Raw genomic sequence first — 14,814 nt, 5'->3', positions numbered from 1 at the left:
CCATGACATTGTTTTTCCGTTTTGTGTTTAATGTAAAAAAGGAAAGTAATACTGGTGTGGAATGACATGAGTAAATAATGAGAGAAATTAATTTTTTGGGTGAACTTTTCTTTTCCTGAGGGAAATAATGAACAGTTATGAGTTGGATTATAGTCGTGATGTGTTTCATCACATATTACATTGACTTCTTGTTTCTTTCTCTCTCTGTGTGTGTGTTTGCTCCAGTGTGAGAGAGCCATAGAGCAGGAACAGCAGCAGCTGGAGGACTATAAACATCCTCCTCTGTCTCTCAGCAGACTGTCACTCAAACAGCACAAGTTCAGGAGCTTCAGAGAGTCAGCGATGGTGAGTCTGCTTCACCACTACTGCTGAGACCGACTCTTGTAAATGATCTTAGGCGCACATCCCCACACATCTGTTGTTTGATCATGTATGTGTGTGATAGGAGCTTCACAGTGAGACTCTGGTGTTGCTGGGAGAGGTGGAGAGCTGGTCTGAGCTGGACTGGCCCGGTCTCAGAGCTGTGCTGGACAAACTCCCTCCAATAAGAGAAAAAGTGCGAGACATGTCTCACTGTCTGTCAGACTGCTGGACACAGCTGGACAACACACAGCGACTGCTGTCTACACTCACTGAAGTAAAGCACAAACACATATCCACACTGTATGGTTGTATTTATCATGTGACAGGATATTTATTTACTCTTTATATATAGTAGATATAATTTTATATCTACTGTAATAGACAGGACCACTTTACATTATGTGAGGGCAACTATGGAGTGATGCAAAAACAGAGCGGGATGTGTCTTAAGTAAACATGAGCAAGAACATAGGACAGAGTTTAGTTGTTTAAAGTGACCACATTGATATAGATTTCAGTATTCAAATGCTTTGAATGTGGTTTATCCAGTCAGAATTTAGAGTCTGAACTCTCTGTTTTGAACATTAGTTTGTCTGAACAATAGAGTTTTCCATTAAACTCAAGCTTTAAACCGTTAAAGCAGTTTTAGCACTGATGCCAGACTTACACTACCACTCAAAAGTTTTGGGTCCGTAAGATATTTTTTTGGAAGAAATTCATATTTTTTATTATTCAAGTATGCATTGAATTTATTTAAACTGACAATGAATGCATAATGTTACAAAATATAAAAATTTCAAATAAAGGTTTCATCAAAAGTATGAAGCAGTACAACCATTTTCAACATTGATAATAATCAGAAATGTTTCTTGAGCAGCAAATAATCATATTAGAATGATTTCTGAAGATCATGTGACACTGGAGACTGGAGGAATGATGCTGGAAATCAGCTGGGCATCACAGGAATACATTACATTGGACAATATATTCACATAGAAAACAGCTATTTTAAATTGTATTAACATTTCACAATAATCATGTTTTATTGTATTTTTTAATCTGATAAATGCAGCTTGAATGGCAGAGTATCATTAAATGATGTGTAATTAGGAAACGGGAAGAACTATTACAATGACATTTACATTCAGAGTACCTACCCCTACATACACACACTTACGCCAATGATTATTACTAACTCTCCATTTTTCTCTCTGTAGGCGTCTCAGTGGTGTGACGTGGTGTCATCCTCCTCTCCTTCCTCTTCCTCGTCCTCCCCTCTCTCCTCTCTCCCTCCCATCCCTCCATCACGTTTCCAGGATGCTCGTGCTCTTGCGCTGGATCTGGGCGGAGGGGCTTTGCTGGACCTCTGGTCCCAGACTCTGGAGCGCTATCAGAAAACTCTGGCTCAGTTCAAGAGCCGAATCCTGCAGGCGGAAAGAGGCCCGACCATGGCCCAGGGTCAGGAGCCGGATTCGGGGGGACGAGGGAGGACCCCTGCCCCCAGCACGTCCAGTCTGGGGGATTTAGAGGGGGAGATCGAGCCGGACTGGTGCCCTGGAGGAGGAGAGGGGGGCCTGCAGTCCTGGGGTTCACTGGCGTCCCTCTTCCGGCCACAAAACTGCTCAACGCTCAAGATCGGAGAGGAAAAGAAGAAAGAGGGGGTGAATCCAGGAGGGGGAAAGTTTCTGCAAAATCTGCTGCACCCGGCCAAGAAAAATGTAGGTGTTCATGTTTTAGAGTGAGGGAGTCGCATTCATGAGTTCAGCAAATAAAAATAACTTTTGCTACTCCTGTTATCTGAAGGTGAGCTAAGAAAAAAAACACAAAACTCTACAAGCAGTCTAGTAAATGCATACTAACACGTTCACAGCTAACTAGCAACTCCCTAGCAACCACCAACCACGTAGCAAAACTTAGCAACCATATATCAACTCCTTAGAAACCACCCAAAACACCCTAACAACTTTATAGCAACATCAAAGAAACGCTAAAAACTGCTTTGGAAAACCTTAGCATCTGCATAGCAACACCCTGGGAACCACCCAGAACATCCTAACAACCGACCTAGCAACAACCCAGAGCCTCCTGATAACTGCAGAGAAACATCCTAATAACTGTAAACCAATACTCAGACCACCCTAGCAATCATCTGGAATACCCTAGCAGCTGCTATCGGCAACACTCAGAGCCTCTCACTGTACTCTAGCAACGGTTTTGCAACACCCTAACAACTACACTGTAATACCTGACAAGTAAACTTAACTCAAACGGTTTGAGTAAACAGATATCCTTAAGTTATGTTAACTCAAACTGTTTGAGGAAACCGATTGCCTTAAACCATTTAAGTTGAAAAAACTAACAGTTACGAGTACTCTGAACTTAATTCAGTTGAGTTCACTGAAAGAAGATATACATTGCAATTAAGTGATTAAGTGATTAATTGAGCTTTAGTGATGAACACCTGCTGTTAACAAACATAATTACTGAAGAAAAGAGAGAAAGGAACAACAGCTGACTTCAGACACAGCCTCACTCAAACCTGACAAGTTATGTTAACTCAAACCGTTTGAGGAAACTGATTGCCTTAAACCGTTTAAGTTCAAAAAACTAACAGTAATGAGTACTCTGAACTTAATTCAGTTGAGTTCACTGAAAGAAGATATATATTGCAATTAAGTGATTAAGCGATTAACTAAGTGCTGATTGTGAATTAGTGATGAACAGCTGCTGTTAACAAACAGAATCACTGAAGAAAAGAGAAACACAAGAACTACTACAACTGACTTCAGACACAGACTTAGATGAAATCAACTGAAATAAAATACATGAAATCTCTCAAGATCTGATAAAACAACCCCACAAACAGCATCAGCAGCTGCACTTATTAATAACCAGACTGACTTTATTTCTGTCAGACGTCTACAGAAGATCTTATTGAGAATGAACTAAGGTTTAGATGTTGATTTATTGTTTCATTTGAAGTAACCATGTTAGAGATCAGTGTTTGCTTTAGTTGGGCTCTTGACCCTTGATTTCTGTCTTAGTCTTTTCTTTGGCTGTTATAACTGTGTGTTTCTAAAACACATTTGTTGTAACTCAAAAGCCCAGAAGAAATGCCATCAGGTGTTCACCTGTACCTACATGTAGATTGTTGTACTTCATAGCTGTGATGATAATTTTTCATTATTATTCACAAACATTGATCTATACAAAGTCTAATCTCTGATTAAACAAATGTGTAATTAGTAGAAGTGGACCTAATAAAAATGACACTAAGAGCCAGTGATTCTGTGATTATCAGTTAATATAAAAATGATTTCATAAACATTTTGTACACATACATTTGTCTTCTATGCCAGTAGCTCGTCACACACAGACATCAATAATCAGAATATGAACCTCAACAATGGTGACAAAAAAACATGCTGCAATGCATGCTGGGTACTATTGTAGTACAAAACTCATCCATGGCTCCCAGCATGCTCTGCAGCATTTTTTTTTTTTTTTTTCTTTTATGGTCACCATTGTTGAGGTTCATATTCTGATTATTGATGTCTGTGTGTGACTAGTTGACACCATAGAAGACCACACTGTTTGGAAAGTCTTTGTATTAACTGATTATTACAGAACCACTGGCTCTAAGAATCACTTTTACTATAGTCAATTTTATTACACAACCCATATTTCATCAGAGATTAGACTCCTAGCAGTTGCATAATAATATATATAATTGGCTGTTATACCAATATAAAGTATAACAACCTACATCTAGATACAGGTTAACACCTGATGGCATTTCTTCTGGGCTTTTGAGTTACAACAAATGTGTTTTAGAAACACATGGTTATAACAGCCAGAGAAAAGACTAAGACAGAAGTCAAGGGTCAAGAGCCCAACTAAAGCAAACACTGATCTCTAACATGTTTACTTCAAATGAAACAATAAATCAACATCTAAACATCTTAGTTCATTCTCAATAAGATCTTCTGTAGACGTCTGACAGAAATAAAGTCAGTCTGGTTATTAATAAGTGGAGCTGCTGATGCTGTTTGTGGGGTTGTTTTATCAGATCTTGAGAGATTTCATGTATTTTATTTCAGTTGATTTCATCTAAGTCTGTGTCTGAAGTCAGTTGTAGTAGTTCTTGTGTTTCTCTTTTCTTCAGTGATTCTGTTTGTTAACAGCAGCTGTTCATCACTAATTCTCAATCAGCACTTAGTTAATCACTTAATTACTTGAATGCAAAGTTTTAAAACTTACATGGTTTAAATCAAGGCAATCTGTTTACTCAAACGGTTTGAGTTAAGTTAACTTGTCGGGTTTTACAGTGTACCTAGCAATTCCTTAGGAACCATCAATAACACACTAGAAACTGCTCAGCAGCACCATGAGAAGCTCCCTAGCCACCATCTAGAAACATCCTCGCAAATGCATGCAAACACCCTAGCAACTACCTGTTCCTTAACAACCACCAAGAACAGCTAGAAACCGCATAGCAACACCGGTCCGGGCCAGTGTTGCCACCTTGTGGAACAACTGATTAGTGCAAAACAAATTCCATGTGCATGTGCGACCGGCACATATTGTAAAAAACAAGTTACAAAAATCGTGTGGTGCATGTATAGTACGTGCATACTATTCTGGTGATGAAACCTGCGTAACACGCAATGTACACGCGCCTTCGTATGCATATAAAAACCAAAGTTGGGCCTAAGTCACCGGTTGTCTCTGTCCTGCTGTAGGCCACGGATGCGCCCCTTCCTCCCAAACCTCCTCGCAGGCGTCATCCCAGTTTCGACCTCCAGGCTCTGCTTGCCCCGCGCCGTTCAGCCGCCGTGTCTAAACCCGCCGAGTCCACATCGGGCCAGTCCTCTCCGCTGTCCTGGCTGGGCCGCCGGGGGCTGACGGATCCCATCCTTACGGCAGGGCTGGCAGCGGCGGTTCCAGGATGGAAGGATCCCCCTGGAGGAGGAGCAGGAGGAGGAGGAGGAGGAGTGCTGATCAGAGGAGTAGAGGTTAGCAGTAAGGAAGTGGCGGATCATACAGGTTTCACGCGCCAACATGTGCTGCTCAACCGTATCGAAAGAGAGACGGGGCTGGAGAGAGCAGGAGCGACCGCACAGAGGTGTGTATAGCATTGCAACTCTAGAACAGCCAATTTAATGCATTAATTTTGTGTGATTTTGTTATTGCTTCCTGAGTCACTCTGCCCTCCTATTGCATTTTGTGACAGTTTCTCATTCAGGGTCATGAATGTATATAAAAAGTTAGAGACACATACACAAGCACATAGACAAAGGCTGTGCAAATTTTGGTGGCAGCAATCGTGTTAGGATTCAAATGGACCTGCCATTGGTTTCCATGAAGTTTACCAAAAATCAACACTTTGAAAAACCGCAAACAGAGTACCTAGATTTTTAACACAACAGCTCAATGACAAATAAAGAATTGCAAGAACAGTTTTTATTAAGGGGTCAACAATTCCTTCTCTCTCTCTCTCGATCACAGCAAGCTGTACTTACAGTGGTGTCGGCTGGTCAGCACAGAGAGGCAGTATGTGGCTGTTCTGAAAGGTGTGGAGGAGAACTATCTGCCCCTCCTGGAGTCTTCAGACGTCCCGTCTGCACTGAGAGGAAAGACAGAGTCACTCTTCTGTAACTGGAAGAGCCTCTCTGCGTTCCACTCGCAGTCGCTCCTCCCGGCCATGGAGGGCGCTCTCTCCCAGACACTGCAGCAGACCGACTGCTTCAGCAAATATGTGTGTAACGGCTCACATTTTAACACTTTTTATTTTTACCTTAAAATTAAAGTTTCATTGTAAATAAAAGCATGTTAAAAAGAAATAAAGAGTGGTAAGAAGCAAGGCCGTTTTTAATGTGACCTCCACATAATAAGAAATTTTCTGAAGTTGAAAAACACCACGATACTGTCAAGATAAACAAATATAGTATGAATTATGAAATACTGGTAAATGTCCATATTGATTAGCTCTCTTTGCTCCACAGAAGGATCAGTTTCTTCTGTATTCCCACTACATCCGGATGAGACCGGAGCCGGACGCTCTGCTCATCAGTCAGGCTGCTGACTTCTTCAGGGTGAGAAACCAATCATTCACTTTCATTTAACTGATTCACATTTCATCAGCGGACATGCAAGAGAGCTGCAGCTGTGTCCATATGACACGTTTCACAACAATAAATTTTATTTAATGATCTCTCTCTCTCTCTCTCTCTCTCTCTCTCTCTCTCTCTCTCTCTCCAGTCGAAGCTGTCTTCCTCTCTTGTTCCCGCTCCTCCGTTTCCTCAGTGTCTCTCCACTCCGGTTCAGAGACTGGAGCAGTACTGCCAGACACTGGAGGAACTGGGCGGGCTCAATCCCACCTCTGACTCCGCCCTCTCCTTCCTAAAACACGCCCAGCGGCACGGAGAGGATCTGCGAGCCAGTGATCTCATCACAGGGTGTCCGGTATGAACCCAAACACCACGTTCCCTCACAGAAGCACAGTCTACTGTGTGTCTCACTGAGGTCACATGACCACTGCACTGCTGCCACCTGGTGGTCAAAAAGAAAAGGACAGCTTGAGCTTTTTGCAAATTAAAGGGTTAAGCGCAACATATCTCAACGACATAATACTTTTAACTATCATAGAATCAAGTAACATTTTTCCAAACTGTTTGTCTGTAGTTATATAACTTTCACTGCATGGACTAAACCAATTGAAGCATTCTTCAAAATGTAGGGTTCCTGTTAAGTATTTTTTAATTGCTAGCTAAAACTATTTAAAATGATATATATATATCTATCTATATATATATATATATATATCTATATATATATATATATATATATATATATATAGATATATATATATATATGTATATATCTATATATATATATATATATATATATATATATATATATATATATATATATATATATATATATCTATATATATATATAGATATATATATATATATATCGGTATATATATATAAAAAAACTATGCTAAATTCTATAAAAAGCTAATTCAAGATATTAATCTAATAGTATCATGCTGCTCCTGTAGCTCTAAATGGTGCCAAAAGCACCTTGATTGCAGATTTTTCATTTCTAACACATATACCGGCAAAAATGTGCCTTGGATAAAAGTGCTTGCCAAATGCATAAATGCACACGCACAAATAACTGTGTGTGAAATCACTGTTTTAATAATGTGCTACACATACACATCTGTTAATGTCTCATAAAGTGTGCTTTCAACCTACAGTTGTTCTTGATATTATTATATCATAACTAGTAATTAACTGTATGTAGATGTTGATACGATACTCTTCTCTGTCTGTCTGTGTGTGTGTGTGTGTGTGTGTCAGATCCCCGTGGCGGAGCGTGGAGATCTGGTGCGTCAGGGCGAGCTGTGTGTTTGCGGTGGAGGCCGACGGAAGAAAACGGGAATCAGAAACGTCTTCCTCTATCAGAACTATCTCATCTTCACCAAACACAAAACACCCAGCCCAGGATGCAGTGTGTACAGCTTCAAACACAGCGTTAAGGTACACACACACACACACACACACACACTGGCTGTGTTCGGAGGGGAAGACTAACGTACTGCACACTACTGAATACAGCCTGCTATTTATTAAAAAAACTGAGATGAAATTGTTAAAGGTGATTCGTTTGTTGCACTGTCTGACCTGTGAGATTAATTCTACTGAAGATTCACTAGCAGTCTACTTCAAATTAAAGAAACGGTAAACCTAAAATACATTTTCATTGAATTGCCATTAACTGCAAAAACATTACACTCAGTTCACACTTGAGTATATTATTTTTGAGACTTAATGTCATCTCAGTTTGATTATGTGGATATGTGTGCATGGTTATGCACATGAATATGTGGGAAACAGTATTGTGTTGAATGTAGTCAGGGTTCACACTGACAGTGCACATGACCCTTACTGTGTGCCGCCTGTGTCTGGTCAGACGGGGGAGATGGGTCTCACTCAGAGCGTGGGCGAGGACGGCCTGAGGTTCGAGGTGTGGGTGAGACAGGCGTCCCGCACCAGAGACTGTCTCACTCTTCAGGCCTCCAGCGTACAGGAGAGAGGAACCTGGACCCACGACATCGCACAGCTGCTCTGGACTCACGCCATCCACAACACAGGTCAGGACTGACCTCTGACCTCACACCTTTCCACACCGGTCACCTCTGTGACTCTTTCTCTGTTGATTCTTGTCTTTAGAGGCAATATTGAATAAAATATTACTATATTTATCACTGACTTTTTCAATACGTTCTGCTTGTGGAAAAGAATTACACTTAAGCATACTTTTTAAAAGAGGACTTAACTTTACTTTAAATGTAACTTTTACTTTAAAAGAAGTGAACACTGTATGCAATGTTTTTTGCCACTTCATCGCATGTTAATTGCCACAAAATCAACTATAGTTTAATTTTTATTATGAATGTCCTTAATTAAATTGTAAACGTTTTTTGACCCACATGAGAAGGACTTAAGTGCATCTTTATATGTAATCTTGTATTTATGTTTTCAATGTTCAAATATGTTTAAAATGTGCTGCTAAATGTACTGACAAGCATTTGTGATAAACTAAAATATATTTCAATGTAATTTCAATCGTTGCTTCTTTGCATATTTGTAAAACCACATTTGAAAGGATAAAGTTACGAATGCATTAACTTTAAATGTAATGTGGAGTAATACAGTTGAATTAAAAGGACAATCAAGTACTTCACATGTGCTTTAGGATGTTAGTCAACTTTAAAACACAACAAAATATTATTAAAACATGATTTAAAATGTAAAGTAAAACTTTTAATTTGACATTTTCACAAAGTTAACTTAAAAGTGTACTTAAGTTTAAGAAACAGTCATGAAATTGTCTGTCTTTTATTAAATTAATATTATATATAATAATCTTAATATATATATATATATATATATATATATATATATATGCAGATGATTTCTGAATAGGGAAAACATTTTCATTTTTGATGTTTTGTTTTTTTCACAACATCTTGAGCTTTAGAGTTTACTGTCAAAAATCCATTAGTTAAATACTGCAAAGTTGTGTTTAATTAAGTGCGTGCCCATCCTCCCTAATTAATGAGCTCTTAAATATAAATACTTTGCCGTTACTGACCCAGTTATTTATGTGTAATTAAGACAACACTAAAGGCTAATTAGACATCTTCTGTTTGTCTTCTGCAGGATCTTGTCTTGGGGCAGTTTTTGGAAAAGACCAATTTGTGATTAACAATTAATTCATAAAGGAAATGAATCCATGTCAGTCATTGATTTGCCTTTGCACTTTTGTCTTTTATTTATGCAAATGAGACTTTTTAAATTCACCCATTACTGCCCATGTTACTGTGTTTTGTTAATTAACCGTCATGTTTCTGGGGTTTCTATACTGTGGACTCAATCACAAGTCATCTAAAATTTCCCAGGACTCTTTGCAAGCACATATTTTCACAAACACACGTCTGCTTGGTCTAGTAATGTTTTGTTGAATATGAAGATTGTCAGCATTTTGTTTATTTGAGCTTGTAGCAGAACTGACTTCATAAATTTACTAAAAAAATCACCAAAACACCAGCTGATTTAAACATGTTGTGTGTGTGTGTGTGTGTGTGTGTGTGTGTAGAGCTGTGTCTGAAGGAGTCTCTGTGTATGGGGGTCTCCAGTAAGCTGCTGCTGGATGTGACGGGAGCTCAACTTTCAGACCTGGACTCCAGCTTCAGCCTGAACGACAGAGGTACACACACACACACACACACACACACATAACCTCCTGTTCTTCTTCACTGCATGTAATACTCAGTGGTATCCACCAGATGTCACTTTAGCCCTCATCACATGAGTGTTCAAGGGGGGATGCATTATGGTAAAAAAATTCAATAAATGTGTGCTTGTGCAATTTGAGCTGCACATGTTGATCACAGGTAAGATCCATCCTAGGATATTTGTGTAGTTTTCATCTTCTTTTTCACTGTCTGTGTTCAGTTCAGAGCAGCTGTTCAGATTCATCTTCTGTGGGCAGCACGAGAGAGAGCGACTCACCCGCCTCCGTGAGAGAGCAAACACCCCACACTCAGGTGAGTCACACACACACACACACACACACACACACACACACACACACACACACACACACACACACACACACGCACACACGCACACACACACACACGTTTGTTTTTGTGAAAAGTGTGTTCATCCCATAGGCGTAATGGTTTTTATACTGTAGAAACTGTATATTCTATCGCCCTTCACCAACTCTACACCTAAACCTAACCCTCACAGGAAACTTTGTGCATTTTTACTTTCTCAAAAAAACTCATTCTGTATGATTTATAAGCGTTTTGAAAAATGGGGACATGGGTTATGTCCTCATAAGTCACCCTCTCCTTGTAATACCTGTGTCATACCCATGACATTATACAGAGTTGTGTCCTGATATGTCACAAAAACAAGAGCACACACACACACACACACATGCACACACACGCATGCACACACACATTTACTCTCATTCTCTCTCACACAAACTCTCTCTCTCTCTCTCTCTCTCTCTCTCTCTCTCTCACACACACACACACACACACACACACACACACACACTTATTGATGATGATGATTGTTGTTTTCCAGAGCTCCTCCCCCTCCACCTCTGTGTGAATCATTTCAACAGTGCAAGTCTTACAAATAATGTAAGTGCTGTATTGTAAATGTTTTGTTTAGTATTGTATTTTGTTTTAAAATGCATTGATGCTTTTAAACGTTCAACAATGGAGAAAGATGTGTTTAGAATCGGAGTGTGTGTTTACAGCATGTGCCAGCCGGAAAAGTATTACAGTTTCATGCAGCGAAACATTAATACAGAACTAAATGCATCTTCAACTCCATAAAGTCTACTGTATCTTATTTAATGCACACATTTCTAAGGCCTCTAAATGCCTCTAATTTCCAGATGAACACTTACTGGACTGAATCAGCTCAGCTTTACCTCATTTATCAAATCTGTGAAACTCAAATGTATATATATATATATATATATCCCCTATTCTCATTATTTTATACTGTATGAGCCATAAAAGCCTGATGTAGCAAAAATGATACTCAACAAAAACCACATGCAATCTTTAATTTTGATTTCTTTGTCTGACTGTAGTTTCATGTCAGGTTTAAACTGTCTGTGCTATCCTAAAGTCATCACTTTTGTCTTTCCTCAGACACAACGGGTGCTGCTTCTTTAATCACAATCTCCTCCACATATTTAGGACTGGGACAACTGGACACAGACTGGACCCTGAGACGCACGCAGCCGTGTAAATACAGTGTTACAGAAGACTGGAGATCGTGTGTCAGCAGCCGTCTCACTTCTTATCACTTCAGTTGCTCTTGATAATTGACTTTCAGGTAGAGAATCAAAGCTGATTCAACGTCTCAGGCCCATCACATTCATCAGAAACGAAGTAAAGATGACATTAAAGTCAACATGAAATCAAAACGCCTGAAAATCTGCTCTTTCACAGAGTTTGTTTCTTCATCAGGTTTGGAGAAATGCAGCACTGCATCAGTGTCTCAGCAATGGATGCTCTGCAGTGAATGGGTGCCGTCAGAATGAGAGTCCAAACAGCTGATAAAAACATCACAATAATCCACAGCTCTCCAGAACATCTATTAACATCTGGAGAAGACAAAAGCTGAAACATATCCAGCATTAAGATGATTTTTTATCTAAAATACGAGTCTTTAATCCACAATAACTCTTCCTCCAGTGAAAAAGTGCATCTGCTGTCGTCTCTCAGATCAGAATCCACACACATATTTTGTTTAGAGCTGTTTAAACTCTGCTTGATCTGTGCAGATTTCTCTCCTGATTCAGACCAGAACACTTTTCAGATGTTAACTGATGTTCTGGAGAGCTGTGGATTATTGTGATGTTTTTATCAGCTGTTTGGACTCTCATTCTGACGGCACCCATTCACTGCAGGGCATCGATTGCTGAAACACTGATGCAGTGCTACATTTCTCCAAATCTGATGAAGAAACAAACTCGTCCTGATCTTGGGATGACCTGAGAGTCTGCACTTTATCAGCAAATGTTTCATTTTGTGTGATCTGTTCCTTTAATACACTTTACTTCTGCATGCATACTTGTTGTACATTACACCAAAGAAAAACAAATGTTTATCTTCATAATCTTTTATCAGAATGCAATAACTTTCTTCACCTCTGAAATCACTTTCATTTCCAACCGTAAGTAATAATATAAAGATTAGAGCGACAATATGAGCATAAAGCAAGATGTATGGGAAACCTGGCGATACAAACTTGATATTTCATGTTGACTTTGAGGTCAATATTTACGTGAGGTGAACTTTCGCTCACGACGTGCTTCAGCAGTCACTTGCAGCTTCAGACTTCATCGTAAATGTCTTGCAATTGTGGATCAAATCCAAACCAAAGACACTATTGCAAGATCGTGCCAAATGCAATCTCTGTAAATATTACAGCAGCAGAGATTCTGTCAGTGCAGCTTATTTAACACACCTAGTGATGGAAGAGTTAAATGCTTTAACAGATTTTATATATCAAACTCCGAGGACACATCTGGTATTTCGGCCCGTCTCCATCTCAGAGAACTGAAGAATCTTCCTTAGGTTTTCTTCTCCGTTCTCTGAGTTTAGTGAAGCAGCAGCTGTATTTTATTGTCTCGGCCGATCCGATCCAAATCCAGTCCTATGTTTCTGGAGAGAGCTGCTATGGATGGTGTGTTTTATGCTTTATGAGTTATGTAATTATTTAGCTCCGCCCCCTCAGCTTTTCCATTAGCCAGATTCTGCACAGTCTTAAAGAGTATTAGATGCTGGAACGCTAATCTACTCAAAGGTTCAAGTGAGTAAAAACTGACTCCAGCAACTGTAATCCACTTTACAGTTTATGAGGACTGACTCTGGAAAATCATCCTTTATAAGCTCTGTTTGGACTTCAATCTTCTGTTGTGTTGCATATTTTAGATGGTGGAAACTCTGCCCTTCGGAGCTTTTCTTCTACTGATGAAACTACAGCCAAAGTTTTGTTTTCCTTTTGCTGAAGAGTTTTTATTCTGTCCAGCTGTGCGTTGAGCTTGGTGTGCTGAAACACTCGTAGAGAAGACAAATCCCAAATAAGATCTTTCTAAAAAGTATAGGATCATCAGCATTTGTGGTGTAATATATGATAACCACTTATGATTGCCAGTTTTGATGACCACTTATAAATGTTTGATTTTATAAAAGTACTTACATTCATGCTTCTGTTAAAACTTGTGCTAAATTTGAGCGGTCATTTTAAGTGATCTACTGCTACATTATCTTCAATACAAATGCAAGATCAGATCAAATTTAAACAAAAGGTTAGCGAGCAGATTAAAATAAGGTTTATTTCCCAAAACGTTGTGTATTTTGATGATTACATATTAGTACCATTTACTTCCATCATCGGTACCTTGAGAAAAAGATATATTCATGAAATGAAAGGCCACATAAGTGCACTTAATAAGAGCACGCTTCAAACAAAGTGCAGATCTTAAATTAGGTAGAAAGGTTTTTTGTTTTTAAGTTTTACTTAAGTGGGTAATATATATATATGTATATATACACTCTAAGGTTGAGTTCTCTGAAACGCTCAGACACATCACAAAAGTGTGCAGTCAAAGAAATATTCTGAAATAAAACAGAACTAAGAGTTACAAAACAGCAACCTCTGAGCAACAAAAATGTGCAACAGTAGCAAAAAATAGAAAACGGCATAGTTTCTTCAATAATTAAGCAGTTCAGATAGCACATCCCACTTCTGATTTAGAGAACTTGGAGAAGAGTGTAGGACCCCAAACCTGAGCGAGTGTGGGAGGAATGCACTGTATCTACAGCACCAAACCCACAGTCAGGCCAAAAATACTCTCCGCAGCGGGGCGTGTGCGATCCATCTCGCTCCCAAACCAGAAATACCTTGGCGGGATTCATAGTTTTGATTGTAAACAGGAGCGTGTGCCAGAGAAACAAGCTGTCTTTATAAGCCTCATCATCTATTCATGTTTACATTTTTGAATTGCATGCTCCTTTTTGACTTTGTAACTGTTTAATTGTCTTTGTGGGAATATTAAATGAACAGAATCAAGTCGTTACCCCTTTTCTTTTCTCCCCGCAGCCATTTTAGAGCCTGATGACATTTAGTGCATATGAGAGCATTATGGGATACGCACTTGACAACATTACTGACACGCTGAAAATGGCAGCCACTCAGTGACCAGCAGAAGGAGAAAAAAAGAGATGAAAAGAGTGTGCAGGACAGAAAGAAAGAGAGAGAGGGGGGGCAAAGACAGTAGATGATGGGAAATGAAGGAGGGACAGACGGAGAGGCACAGAGAGGGGAGAAC

At 39.4% G+C, this 14,814-nt stretch overlaps 1 protein-coding gene across 1 annotated transcript in view; it reads left to right on the top strand.

Annotated features, from left to right (window-relative positions):
* Window positions 1-14,555, top strand: part of arhgef40 (Rho guanine nucleotide exchange factor (GEF) 40) — a 36,550-nt gene extending 21,995 nt beyond the window's left edge. Inside the window, exons 15-27 of the mRNA XM_052600876.1 lie at window positions 226-345; window positions 446-637; window positions 1,581-2,081; window positions 5,106-5,488; window positions 5,872-6,121; window positions 6,369-6,458; window positions 6,625-6,828; window positions 7,734-7,913; window positions 8,347-8,527; window positions 10,036-10,146; window positions 10,395-10,486; window positions 11,043-11,101; window positions 11,624-14,555. Of these exons, the coding sequence (XP_052456836.1) occupies window positions 226-345; window positions 446-637; window positions 1,581-2,081; window positions 5,106-5,488; window positions 5,872-6,121; window positions 6,369-6,458; window positions 6,625-6,828; window positions 7,734-7,913; window positions 8,347-8,527; window positions 10,036-10,146; window positions 10,395-10,486; window positions 11,043-11,069 (2,331 nt within the window). The 3' untranslated portion in view covers window positions 11,070-11,101; window positions 11,624-14,555. The remainder of the gene's footprint in view (window positions 1-225; window positions 346-445; window positions 638-1,580; window positions 2,082-5,105; window positions 5,489-5,871; window positions 6,122-6,368; window positions 6,459-6,624; window positions 6,829-7,733; window positions 7,914-8,346; window positions 8,528-10,035; window positions 10,147-10,394; window positions 10,487-11,042; window positions 11,102-11,623) is intronic.
* The last annotated feature ends 259 nt before the right edge of the window (window positions 14,556-14,814 follow it).

The sequence above is a fragment of the Carassius gibelio genome, chromosome A7, assembly GCF_023724105.1.
Source record: "Carassius gibelio isolate Cgi1373 ecotype wild population from Czech Republic chromosome A7, carGib1.2-hapl.c, whole genome shotgun sequence".
In the NCBI taxonomy this organism is placed as follows: Eukaryota; Metazoa; Chordata; class Actinopteri; order Cypriniformes; family Cyprinidae; genus Carassius; species Carassius gibelio.
This window is presented reverse-complemented; position numbering and strand designations above follow the sequence as displayed.